This window comes from Dromaius novaehollandiae, chromosome 4, assembly GCF_036370855.1.
Source record: "Dromaius novaehollandiae isolate bDroNov1 chromosome 4, bDroNov1.hap1, whole genome shotgun sequence".
NCBI classification, from domain to species: Eukaryota; Metazoa; Chordata; class Aves; order Casuariiformes; family Dromaiidae; genus Dromaius; species Dromaius novaehollandiae.
The window spans coordinates 4,599,485-4,613,519 of NC_088101.1; the positions used below are offsets into that span (position 1 = coordinate 4,599,485).

General features: G+C 45.6%; 1 protein-coding gene across 19 annotated transcripts in view; it reads right to left on the bottom strand.

Moving 5' to 3' along the window:
• EPHA5 (EPH receptor A5) overlaps positions 1 to 14,035 on the bottom strand; it is a 206,344-nt gene that overhangs the window by 26,751 nt on the left and 165,558 nt on the right. For 14 of the 19 annotated variants that reach the window (XR_010388794.1, XM_026108577.2, XM_026108567.2 and 11 more), the window contains 4 exons: positions 12,371 to 12,436; positions 5,414 to 5,481; positions 3,679 to 3,804; positions 2,376 to 2,561 (listed from right to left, as the gene is read on the bottom strand). Coding sequence is in view for 18 of the 19 variants with exons in the window: in XM_026108577.2 (XP_025964362.1) it covers positions 2,376 to 2,561; positions 3,679 to 3,804; positions 5,414 to 5,481; positions 12,371 to 12,436 (446 nt within the window). In the remaining variant the exon portion in view is untranslated. The remainder of the gene's footprint in view (positions 1 to 2,375; positions 2,562 to 3,678; positions 3,805 to 5,413; positions 5,482 to 12,370; positions 12,437 to 14,035) is intronic. The other 5 variants (XM_026108571.2, XM_026108570.2, XM_026108578.2 and 2 more) reach the window with 1 other exon arrangement.

Below are 14,035 nucleotides of genomic sequence, written 5' to 3' on the forward strand. Positions count from 1 at the left end.
CTGTCAGAGCAACAAAATGGCATGCTAATGAAAACAGGACCACCAGTCCCTTCGCAAAGCAGAAATAGCTAGAGGCTTGTCTGCATGAGGATGAGGACAATTAATCCAAATTAACTAAAGGTGTGCATCTGAAGTAGATTAGTTAAACTGCATTAAGCCCCTGCATGGATATTCTCATTCAGAATTAAAAATGGCCTAATTCAATTTAGGTTAATTGACTTCCAAAGTAAATTATGACACATCAAAGACATTTTACCCTAAAGATCTGAATCAATGAAAAGCCAATGACTAAAATGCTGAATGGAAAGAGAAGTTAGGTAACAAGAGTCTGTGATAGCATCATGGTTGGGAACTCAAAGATTACTGTGGTTTGTGTAGAAGAAAAGAAAAAAGCAGGTTTTTACATGCAAACATCCGGAGAGCTGAATGCTGATGCAAAAATCTCAACTGCAATAAACAAGTGTTTCTTGAGCTGCTGAGGAGCTCAGCATCCACATCCCCTACACCCCAACTCCAGTTGCTCCAACACCAATTTTGGAGCAGCTCTACTTCCACGAGGAGAGGAAAGGTTCCCAACCTCTCCCCTCCAAAGCCATTCTGCGATTAGCCTTGCAAAAGGAAACGTCTAGAGGCAGAGACAATTGGAAAGCACCTCCCAGATTGCTCCAGACCACAGTAGGCAGAGCCATTCTCTTGGCTGCCCAGGGTCGAATCCTCACAGGCCTGTTGGAGCTATACCTGGACCTCTCCTAGCTAGGATATGTTTCCCTGTCTCTGGAAACCTGTGAAAGCAAGGTAATCCCACTATATCCATCTCCATGCTATCTTTTGACTCTGATGCAGCAAACACAGCTGAAATTCAGAGTCTCCGGTTTATTTGTTCAGCACAACTGGCAGATCCTATAGCTGCATTTGCAGACCCTCCCTCTGGTCTTTATTCCCATCGCGAGCTCCCAGAACAAATCCAGCACTCTCAATTAGGTGGCAGAGTCCCCAGGCATTTCCACGGCCTTTGGTTCCCACTACCACTCTAAGGACAAAGTCAGCTCACTAGGCAAACAGGAAAGCCTCTCTAAAAGGGGGATTCCCACCCATCCCCTTAGGCCCCAACCGAGAGAGACTCAAGCCTATGTCAGCAAAAGACTCTAGTCCAAGTCAGCAGCAGATTTTACAGACATAAGAATGTCACTCGCTTCCTCTCCAGTATCCCCCATCCATGAAGGACAGACGTGGTGAGGCTTTTATGCATAAAAGGGCCCCGTAAGGTGACCTCGAGAGAGTCTTGATGTGCATTTCCTTTAGTTCTTCTCCTATCCTGCGGACCCACAGGAACTCGGCCATGTCCTTTTTCATCCTTTCCCGCCCTTTCCCAAAGCCAACAAAATCTTTAGACTTTAGCCTGCATCCCTGGATCTCACAGATACACCTCACCATTTATTTACTTCTTTTTGCTTAATGCACTAGGCTCTGTGTGCTGGGTCACAGGATCAAGGCGCTGCTTCTGGTGGGGGCACCCAAGGGGACACATCCCTTTGATGGGGACATATGACAGGCACATACCTCCAGGGTAGAGCTACAGCACGGGCTGCAGCTGTACAGCAGCACTGTCACTGGCATGTAGCAGCAACTTTTGTGCTGGGATTTCTGCCAACCGTTTCAGTTAGCCTTTTCCCAGGCCCTTGCCCCTCTTACAATCTATATCCCAACACTAGGGACAACTACTACTGTGGGCAGCACTAGCAGATCTGGAGGGAGCTTGTCTTGACAACAGTTTTACACAGCCCTGTCCCCTTCCACTATACTCCTGTTTCACTTCCCTGCTTCTGGAAAAAAATACTCTTAACTGGCAACTTCTGTCCTTGCTTACACCCCCTGCAAGCACATACAAGTCCCACACTATTCTCCTGCAGACCCTTGGCCAATGCTTTGCTTTAGTGGATTTTTTTAAAATACGATGGCTGGAAATCATCGGGGGTGGGGGGTGGGGGGGCGTTTCACACTCTTGGTAGCAAAATCCTCCCTCTTTGCCAGCCAGGGAAACCTCTTCCCACTTCTTAGCACTTCTTTGCTCACACTGGGGCCAATGTGGTTTCAAAAGAAACAAAAGGAGGAATGAGCAGGGAGCTTGGTGTCACTGCGTTCAAACTGCTCTTGCATGGCCCCATGGCAAGTGAAAGGTGCTGCTGGATGACAACTGCGACGATCTGCAAGGCAGAAGCCCCACAGCCACTTCGCTGTTGTTCAGACATGCTGCTTTTTTAGAAAGGATGCTATGCATAGCAGTAACTGGAGTTACCCAAGTTTTCCTCCACCCACACAGCTAACTCTCCCATCGTCAAACTTAAAGACAGTGGTCCGCAGCAGCTTGTACCTACTTTTTGTGACAACGCCCTCCAGGTGGATGATGTTGGGGTGGTCGAACTGCCCCATGATGCTTGCTTCTCCCAGGAAGTCTCGTCTTTGCTTTTCTGTGTAGCCTACCTTCAGGGTTTTGATAGCCACCGGAAACTCACGTTTTCCCTGCAGTTTCAACCGCCCGCTGCAGACTTCTCCAAATTCCCCTTTAGAGAAAATTGGAAAGAAAGGGATCACAGCATGCCTAGGGAGCGCGCGGCACATGTCTGTCCATAGGAAATATATATAGTACACAGCCTGTCTCCTGTAGATTGCTAATCTGTCATGCACTCATGGATGTGGAAAGCAGAACATCCCACTGATCAGCTACCCAAATAGCCAGCATAATGCAAGCCAAGTAATTCACAAGCCCAAGAAAACTAGGAAGGTGCAAATCTTGGCCTTTTAGAAAGATAATCAGAGTTGAACGAAACATTCCTAGTGATAGGTTTTATCCCCTTCTATAGGTGAGTTGCTCCAGTAGTTGATTTTCTTACATTTAAACAGTTATCCCTATTTCTCATTTGTTTTTTTTCTCGTTTCATGAAGTTTTTGTCTACTAGATTAAAGAGTCTGGTCATATCCTCTATCATCTCCCTGTGTAGATAACTGAAAAACACAACCATGTTGCTTCTTAGCCGTCGTTTGGTAAGTTAAATAGATGGAACGCTGTTAGCCTTTCACAGCAATATATGTTTTTATAGACCGTAAACCCTTTCCAATTTTGCAACCACCTTTTTTTTTTTTTTTTTTTTTAAGTAACGCAAATGGATTTTCTTCTGGTGAACAGTAAATTATCTCCAAAAATACAATTTCAGAAGGTGCAAAATATTCCTAAGGTTGGATGCATGTCTAAACAAACAATATAATTGGAAAGAAAATGGGAATATTTTTTTTGTTCAAATAAGTTAAATGCTTCAGGCTTCTGTTTGTGCATTTCATCTCAAATGACTTCTTAATTTTTGCTTTGAAACTGAGCTTAATGGGGGAGGAGAGAAAGGTTAAAATAATGAAAAGAACCTGAGAATTAAGTGAATCATTTCCCTTAGAATCTATCAAAATAATTTGGCTTGGTCCAAACTGACTATTTTTTGCAGTTCAGTCACTGAATTTCAAAATCGCAGATGACAGGCTTTTCCTGGACTTCAGCTGGAACAAGGGTGCGCTCCACATCACTTGCAAAGTGCCTAGCAGGACAAATACTTAACAGACCGTCTCTGATTTCTAGTGCTAGGAAAGAAAATCCTCCTGCGTTGCCGAGGGGCAGGAAAGGCATTTCCATACCAGCTCCAATAACTCTTTCGATTGTTATGCACGAAGCTTCTATTTCCTTGGCAAACTCGTGCACGGCCTGATTCGGGTCCTCGTAGGTATGGGGATCAATGTAGGTTCTCACTCCCGGCAGCTTAACTGTGAAAACAGATCACAATGTTAACGGCACATGGCAAGGCAAGTGAGGATAACAACCAACTTTTGTTGGAAAAATTAATAGACAATACTCTGTAATGCTTTGTGCTTTGAAATGTTGTGTAAGTGAGCACTCTCAGATGTTCAGTTGCTATGTGACATCCATATAACTTCATCATATTTCAGAAAATACATGATAATGTTCAGCTAGAAGGACACGTGCTGTTGGGGGACCTTGTTTCAGGCCCGGGAATCGTTCCAGTGTCCCTAGATGACCTTGGGCCGGCAGCTCCGTCTCTGCATGCTGCAGGCCTCATCTCTAATCCCCCCCACTGCAAAGCTTTATAAAGCCTTTGAGGTTTTCGACAGCATCGGATGGGCCTCGTCAGGTGGTAGCAGCCCAAACAACCAGCCCTCCCGCAGAAAGGGGGAACCAGGAAGGAAGGTACAAAAAGAAAAATATGAAGGAATGACTTGTAAAGCCAGTCAGATGGATGGGGGTTGATGGAGAGCTGCAATAAATTCTGCCCTATCAGTCACATACTACCTAATCCATCAGCCACATTATTTCACATGTAGCTGCTGAGATTTAAATGAACAGAATATTTGCAGTACAACAAAGCCTGTGGGTTGTATCATTATAAATATAATCAATATCAGGCTTTTTCTCTGGGACTTGAGAGGGAAAAGGTATTTTCATTATCCTTATTATAAGTTTGTTTTGACAATTGTTAAGGCTACTCACATGAAGAACTGCTCATCAGTCTCATACAACAGCTACATTACACTGTGGCTCTTAATTGATTTGCTTCCTGCTGCCTTCATTACATAGCACTAATGGAAATTTGAGTTTCGCTCAAGACATGTTTGCCTTTTCAACACCAAAAAGCACCTAGCTGTTACACATCCACAGGTCCCACAACACTTTACAGAGGAAGGATTTTGAGACACTAGCTTTAGATGTCCAGAAGGACTGACAGCAGTCATACGCCTGTATTTTTAAGTATCACCATACAACTTTGCATATTCAGATGAGCTTACAGGCATTAACTCGGTATTTCTATAAGCTCGCAATGAGCAAGAAGTAGGAATTATTCCTTACTCCTTTGCAGAAGCATTCAAGGCACAGAGTAGCAGGACTGGGTCCTCACTGCCTGTGGGGGTGGAGTAAAGGTTTAACACAGGTATTCTGGACAGAGACATCCAGACCACAAAAATATAATGCTGTTATGTGCCAGCCAGGCAAAATTAATAGCATCCTGAGCCAAGCAGCAAGGACTCCAGTGGAGAGGAACAAAATAAAATGGCTCACTAGACAGATCTTTTGCAATCAGATCCCTCAGTTTGACCCATCCTGGAAAAAAAATGTACATGAATGAAGAGCTGGGCACATGTAAAGCTGACTGTAGCTGATGGGATTGTGTCAGAGTTAAGCCTGGACTCAGTTCTCAATGGGACTTGGAGAGGGGGAAGATGGGACTTCTGAATAAATGAATTAACTGGATTCTTCTGTGAATTACCAGCAAAATAGTTTCTGCAAAAACTCCCACTTGCATTTCTCATTATCATGAACAGCCAAAAACATGTGTACACAGCTTCTCTCTTTACTCACTGTGGCCATTATGAAAATGCATCTTTTCTTCTTCTGGATCTTGTTTAGCCTTGCTATAGCCACAGCGCCTGGAAAAAAAACAAAAGAAGAATGCTTTGGTCTCTGGTGTAGCTGAACCCCACTCATTACTTCAATCACATGAAGCACAAAAACCCAGAGCAGTGACAAATCCTAACTCTCAAGTGGCCAGATTGCTGCTGTCCCAGTTTTAGCTCATCAAACTACTTGGAATTTCCCTAATGTGGTTCAGGGCCCAAGGCCCGCTGATTTTCAATTGGCCTTGTGCTTCCAAATCCCACAGATGCTTCTGAAAAACTCCATCTACCGTACATCTAATTCAGCTACTATTAGGAAGAAAACAGCAAGAACAGGAAGGACAATGGAAGGGGAATGGGATGAAACATTAAAATCACAGAAGTGGGATCTCCTGGACTGTAGAGCCCTGGCCCTTGCTTTTACAGGTAACATAATGTCAATATTGTGTGGTCCCCTTCACACACTGAGTGTTTTTACAGGACTTTCAATTCTGATGCTTTAGAAAACAGCCTTGTGCCAATATCCCCATCTTGTACACATGCAAAATGATGGGATAAAAAATGAATACCTGTTGCCTCACTGCCTTCAAGGGTCTCCTATATATTTCTGGCTCTGCAGGTGTTTCCTGCACACCTCCAGGCAGCTACCATTCATGCAATCCACTCCCTCCCCCCCCCCCCCCCCCCCCGACCAGCAGCAAGAGCTAATGCTCTGGCATTAGCACCCAGCAAGGCAAAGCATGCTGCTGAATCGCGCGCTGGAGTTGCAAATGTAGCTGTACAGGAGGTGCAGCTCCCCAAGAGGTTCCTCCTATTAGTCTCTGGCTGATCTCCTCTGACGCATCCTGCACCCTTCTCACTGTTTTCCTGGGTGATGCTTTCACATCACCCTTAAGTGGCTGCTGAGGTGGTGTCTGGGACCTGCTTCACTTGGACAACCCCTTGGGAAGCTGCAGTCTACAGGGTAACTATGTAGGCACAGCAAGCTGCTACCTACACACACACACACACACACACACACACACAGAGTTAAAAACCTGTGATGCGATATGCATGATGCACAGTAACTGCTGCTCTTTCCAAGCACTCGACACAAGGAGATATAAGAATTAGATCACCCTTAAAACAAAGTACAGGGACTGAGACAGAGGACCACAGCTTGGAAGAGGGATGAGTCTGCACCAGACAGCCAAACTCTGCCTGTGAGCACAGCTGGATCCCTAGCTGAGAAACTTACAGTCTTCTCTTTCATTGCCCATGGTTTTGGGATGGGGGCTACGAGTGCTCCAGTGCAATTCACAGCACGCAAGAAGGTATGATTAGCAGAAACAAAATGGTAATTAGGAGGAGGCAGCAACGGGCATCTGCATGAAACATGCCCTCAGCATGAAGCTCCATTACACGGAACTGCTGCATGCCTCACTGAGAAGGTCCAAGCAGCCTTTCGGCCCCGCAATTTTGGCACAGGCTTGGTGAAACGCTCACTGCTAAAAATAAAATCTCAACACCAGATGTGGGGTTTCCTCGGCAGCGGGGGCAGCAGCTCCAGCAGGGCACTGGCACTGCTGCTGAGTTGGAGGGCCGAGGAGGGCAAAAGCGGGACAGTGCGGGTGCCCAGAGTGGCTGACGGGAGGGGAGCCATGCATGAAGGCAAGACCAGAAAAACAGGCTGCTGAGGCTGTGCAGCATGTGCCAACACGAGGGATCATCTCCTCGCTCAGCCGTTTCCAGAGATGGGCTCCTGTCTAACTATCCGGGAACCAAGCCCTGGCTGCGTGCTGAGACCCTCCAAGTGAGCACCACATCAGTGGTGGTTTTGGTGCGGGAAATCCCTGGCTAGGACTGGCCGGAAAATGGTTTCTTCTCCTGTTCATCAATTCAATCCCCACCCTGCAAAGTGTAAAACTAAACATATGCATACCAATATCAATTCCCATTTCTGGCAAACTCCCCCTTTTTTTGCTGCAAGGTGTTGAAAGTTACATCAGTTTTCTGCAAAAGTCCTGTAAAAGGACTGGGGGGTGGTGGGGGAGGAGGTTTCAAAATATGTATTCAAAAACTCAGATTTCCACTCATAAATAGGTTTGAATTCATCCTTGTGCTACAGAAAGCATATACAAAATTCCTTCTGTTCACCTTTTAAAGCAAACAAACACCCTTAGCTCTTCCTCAGGTTTAGAGTATTTCACCTATAAAAAAAATCTTTTCCGACATAACCCTTCTTACTAACTGCATCTCAGGATGACTCAACTGTAAAGAGACGCAAATGCTAAAACTGGAAAGAGGGGAGGGAAGAGAGAAGGGAACAAGTAATCCCTTCAGCACAGCGATCTGAGCACACCTCGATGCAAAACAGCCAGTGCTGTACTGCGCTGGGACATGCTCAAAGGGCCAAGGCAAACAAGCTGCCTCTGCCTGTGCCCTCTCCGGAGCCATGTAACGCATACAGCAACCCGTCGCATTGACATACTAAATCGGGCTCAACGAGCCTCAACGAGAAGAACCGAAGTGCAATTGCAGCTAGCAGACTATGACTCTGCAGCAACAGCTTAACATCACTAACAAACCTTCCTACAAAACCTGCCCATTACTGTCATTTGAGCCTTTCACAGCCTCATGTCCTTAAACCACCCTGAGAAATAGCCCATGCACATGTTGCCTCGAGCCAAACTGCACTTCTTCCCTTCTGGACTTTGAGCTCTGTTAAATGCCACACAACAAAAGTTTTTTCTTCTTTTTTCCCCACACCAAAACCTTTAAAAATCTGCAATTTCAAGTTGCAGTCCTGCTGCACTATGTAACACAGCTTATCGACAGATAAATTATCTAAATTTCTGCTTTTAAAAGGTATCTTTGGGAGAAAAAAATTCTACTTGTTTTTGAAATAATACATTTCTGCATGTGCATTTGTTCTTAATATTTATTGGAAAAAGCTGCAAGCTGAAGTTCTCCTGATAGAAGATAAATTCTCTCCTTTATTGTCATTGTACAAAATGTAGATCTTCTATATGTTTTCTCTATCCTGTACAGCAAAAGTATAAAGATCCTGACACTCATTTTATCTCCCACTGAGCTTGAGACACTTGACCAAAGAGATGATGTAAATCAGAAGCAAGCCTGAACCTCAAGCCAGTTACCCCTGCTGTAGATTCGGCCCAGTTTCTGAATCTAGAAAGCCAATATCTTCCTTGCATAGCTCTATGCTTTTCAATAAAAATATCAGAGGGGAAAAAAGTGAGATTTTAAGTATTCTTAGGGCATCATGTCTTATTTAAAAACTACTTGCGGATTGGCAGGCAGCTCATAAAATATTGACGGGGCAGATTATAAAAGTGAAGTTGTAAAATGATCTCTATATAGGTTTATAAAATATAAAACGGACAGGTAGAAAGATGAAGAACCCAATCGGGAAACCAATGCCTGTTGCCTGGCATGGCAGAAGCCAACTCGCAGAGAAAACCCATTCCAATGACAAGAAATGAGGCAGTGAGATGCTTGCTCTCCTTGGACTGATGGAGGTGGTTTGCACCTGAACTTGAGGTTTCCCATGCCCTTGTCACTGGGGCATCTCCAAAAGCCAGACAGCACCTGAGGAAAGGAGCTCCCATGTCCCCACCCAGGGACACCAGGTCAGGGGACCGTCCCTAAATGGGGCTGGACCTTGGACAGCCAAGCCTGAGGCCAAAGGCTGCAATTTGGCAGGTTTTAGATGCTGTTTACAGCCATATGCCAAAGAATTTGAGCACTCGGCCAAGGCGTGCCTGGAAGTGGGGAGAGCACTGGAAGTGCCCAACAAGGAATGGGACCTCGCTTTGCTAGGTGCAGCCACTACCATAAATCAGTTGTGCGCCAAAGGAGCATGCAAACTCTGCTCCTGGTCCTGCAGAGGTTTAAAAAAGTATTTAATCTCTTAAGTCTGGGAGAAATGAACTCTGTGCACTTCTCTGAAACGGTGACAAAACCCCACTTGCTTTGTTGGGCCTTCCCTCAGAAATACATCCTTTACTACAGCACCTTTGAGGAGTGCATCCAAGTCCTCTTGAGATGCCATCTCACAGGAGGCTTGCAAGAAGCACTGGGCTGTTGTTTATGTGGGGTTAGTGCTCAGCTCAGAGTGTTTATTCCAGGCTGCTAAAGCAATAAGCCTGCAGGACGTGTTGCAGGGCAGGACTGAAGTCCATCCGGAGGAACAAGGTGGCCTCTGTCCATCTGGCTGAGATCCTGGGGCCTCGGTTCACGTGTGGAAACAATAACCTGTTTAACAAGCAGCTTTATGCTCCACAAATGACCCCACTATTGAGAGCCAGAGGCAAAAGCCTACCTCTACTAAGGCTGGTCTGTGGCTGCTTATGATTATACTTAGAATATAGAATATAAAATATTCTAGAATATACTATAGTATACTATACTAATATTCTAGAATATTCTAGAATATACTTAGTACCACAAAACCAAGGAATACTCAAGGGACTGGCCTAAAATGCATCACTTCTACACTGTGTTTTCCATGTTTCTTTCCCTTTCCTCCTGCTTTCATTTCATTTCCCTGCCTTTTGATCACGTCTGTAATGAGTTATTGCCATTGCACTGACCCAGACTTCTGTCTGGAATAACCTGGTGTAACCCCCGACGGCTGGGAATCTGTTCATTCAGCTGCTTCTCTACCTCCTCTGCGAGTCCTACAACTTGGAGAACATCATCAAAAGAGGACAGTCATGTAAAAGACGATGCGATTACAAGCTAAGATCTTCAGCTCTGTTCAAAGATACACAAGCTGATCTGCTGAGATGAAGCCAGTGCAGATGCCCTTGCTGATGACTCACTGCCTTTTCCACTGTTTTCCCAGGCATCGCCGGCCTGCTCGGCACTGCGCGATCCTGTATTTGACCTCCGAGTGACTTGGATGTCGTACAGAGGAAGTTTCCAAATTCCAGCTGCAGTATTTTTAGCTTTCGGTCTCTCCCTGCCTTTGCGCTGAATGACTCCCAGCTTTTCTAAGTTGCCGGGAGAACAATTAAAATAATTTAAACAAGATGCCATTTCCTCCTCTTGCAGGAAGCTCCCTCTGAAGTGAGCCCCATAAATCTCTTTAAAGAGCTTGTCCTGCCTTCCTTGAGCAGAACTGATGGTGCCTGGGCCTTGAAGTCACTTTTCCCATCTCCACCTCCCAGGACAGCAACTTGTTGCCATGTTATTTGCTCTGCGAGTTGGCAGGAAACTTGCAGAAGGCTTTTTCCAGGTCAGTCAGGCTTTCTCTGTGTCTCTCCCTTTCCTTTATAACCAGTCACTTAATCTTGTTCCTTTGCTATGTTCGATGTGTGCCCTGCTCTTCTGAGCAGGCATGTCCAGTATTGTCCATTGGTGCCACCCTCTTGTTGCCTAGTGGAGGAAATCTGGAGCACAAATCCCTGTGCTTTGGTGGCACAGGCACGACAAAATACAGAATTACTTTTAAGGCAGCCAGTGCCAAACTGGTCACCTCCAGAAACAGCCACACAGACCAGAAGAACTTTTTGCAGCCAAACATTTCAAGCTGAGCAATTTACCTTCCTAATGCTGCTCTTAAGAGCTCGGAAGTCATGAAAACTGACTAAAAAACATCCCAACGGCAAAAAAAACAGCCTTCAGCTGTTTGCTGTTGCAGGCTGAGGCCAGCTCCTCCCTGTGCTCCAAGCAAGGGATTTTTCCCATGTCCCCCATCAGACAGAAGCTATAATTTGCATGAACATGGCACCAAGCGTGAGGGACACGTGGGTGTCTGGGAGGGCGTGCGAGGCTGGCCAGGCTGCACATGCTAACTGCAGCCACACAGCTTTCAGCCAGCGCTGAGACGGGACCCCTTCTTCTACAGGGGGAGAAACTACAGACTGCCAGATTTCCTTATTCCGTCCCCAAAGCAGCTGGTTCAGGCCCTGTCAGAGCTAAACCATGGGACTAGAGGACACAGGAACGATCTGCCCTGGCCACTGCTGTGCTCTGCAGTGGAGACTGCAGCGCACCCCAGCTAACACCACGTAAAGCCTTAGCATCCTCCAGAAAACAGAGTATAAAGGTTTCACACAGCTCCCCTAGCTACACGGCAAAACCCGTGGCTGGCCACGAACACGAGTGGGACGTCTCCGCACTCCTATGGTTGCAAGCGGATGCTTGATGGTTGCAATTTCCCTCATCTCCTAGCCAGCTTCAGAATATCACTGCCCACACAGCTTGCAGCCGATTCAGAGCCCTAAACCACGTTCCCTTTTGGGGAACAACCCAACTCGTGTCCAGACACACCGACAGAAATTAAACCCACCCTTGCTTTGATGAGTTGGGAAAGAGGAGCGAATAGGACAGCACAGAAGGTGGTCAGGCAGCCTGGCAAGAGGCAGTCGCAGGACGGGGCAGCATGCAGCACAGACACCTGGTGCCCAGCACCAGCAACGATATGTCCGCAGCGCCTTGGGCATATCCTTGCAAACAGCCTCATGTCATCGGCACCAATGACATACAGCTCATTTCACTGACATGCACATTACATGCCATTAAAAATGCTCCCTCCCGCCTGCCCCTACTTTTTCTTTCTTTTTGGCCAACTATCTCCCCCACCCTCTTGGTGACAGGAAGCAGATTTGGATGAAGCATCCAGCATACAAGTTACATGATGTTTGTTACAACACACAACATTGCTGGTGTTTTGTCTGCATCCATCCACCATGGGACAACATATCGGATTGGCCTTGGGGACCCCTGCTCTTACTGGAGAACAACTGTGCTTCGGGTAAGGCTATTTTCACTTGTTGAGAGAGACAAGCTGGGTGCAGAGGTCGGACGAGAAAGCGATTTGCAGGCCAGTACAAGAAAGGGAGAGCGCGGCGGACTGCGCACAGAAAACACGGAGGTGGGACATCGAACGGGAGCCAGGGTGGGTGAGAACACTGACCATATTAGGCTCGGATAGGCAACAGCACGCAGAGAAGAAGCCCACCCACAGCCATGATCGCAGCAACTGAAAAGCAAACAAAAAGGCCCAGGATAAGGAATAATCCCACTGTCCTGGCAAGGTGCAAATACATTTGCAACATTTTCATATTCACTACTTGTTCGTTATTACTTGGATCTTCTAGTCTAATCAGTGTGTGTTCACCTGGCATCAGGCTGCGCCCGGCAGCGGGCTGTACAACTGCCCGCCATCCTGCTCGGAAAACGCGCACAGACAATTTTCGGTTACTGAACGTATTAAAGTACTTTAACAACAGGTAGATCTTCAGCATGATACATAAGCACAGGCCCAGTGATGTTGACAGATAATCCAGTCAAAGCCAGCTGAAGATCTCATTTGTTGTTTCTCATAAAATCATCATCATGCAGCGTTCTCGAAAAAAAATTGCACCCTTCAGATTTTTAAAGTATAGCTTATAATGCCTGAACACATTAAAATAGCCTATTTTGACAAAATTAACATTCTGCAATTGTGCTTCCTTAAATTATGATGCAAAATAACTTCAGGCATGCAATGATTTACAGAATTATATACTGGATTATGTGCTTACTTAAATTAGAGCTGGTGAAAAATGTCCCTCTCACCTCCTTTTGCATCAGCAAAACAACTTGCAAGCATTTTATAAGCAGTGATGTCAATTCTTTTACCATAGTTGATAATATTTGGTATTTTCGTAATGCCCCAGCTCCTGGAGTCATATTAATATGGGAAAAGCCCAGCTTTCACTAAATCTCTCCATTGATACATGTTAAACCTAGAGGTCCAAAACCCAAAAGCATACAAAGGGAAGCAGAACGTTACCTATTTTTAGTTCATTCTACTGTTTTCTAGGCTAAACTCACAAGATTTGAGTGAAGGGGACTGGCAAGTCTCTAGAAGATCCCTATGGCTCTAGTTAGGCTGTGATGACTCTAACTCCACCAGCTTACGTTTCAGCAAGGAACCCTTTTTCGTCCCAGGCATTTTTCTAACAGTTGCTGTCACCAGACCTTCCCATATTGCGCAGCATCCAAAGTCAAGGTTTTTGGAATGACAGTTCAATTAACCTGAAAGCAACTGTTTCCTTAAAAAGAAAAAAGCTCACTGTTTTCTGAAACACAGAAAACTGTTGGGTGCCTAACCAGAAACTGAGCTGCTCTGAAACAAAATCTGTTCCTAGCGGTGAGGGCAGAGTACTTAAAGCCCAATCACTCTCTTTATGGGGGGGGGGAATGCTCAAATGCAAGTGAGCCTTGATGCCTTGAATATATCCTTACTCCTGCACACCAGTCACGTAACGCTGTGCTTACAGATCTCATTTAGGATCAAAATAGTAAAATGTGTAACATTAGAGAAAATCTAGGGCTACTGGAAACAAACTAAACTGGTTCGGTGAACAAAATTCACTTTCCAGTCCAAGGAGCATTTGGATAGGTAAGTGAATGGAGTACTCGGCCTCAGCAGTTAACGCAAAGGAGGATTTATCATTGCTAATGCTTAAACGACCTCTTGATTTGGCAAAGGTACTTGACAGAAAAAAACCCCACTTCAGAATATAAAAACTCTGAGGCCAACAAAACTGGTTTTAAAATCTTTACCAGCAAGCTGGCTTTTTACCTGGAGGTC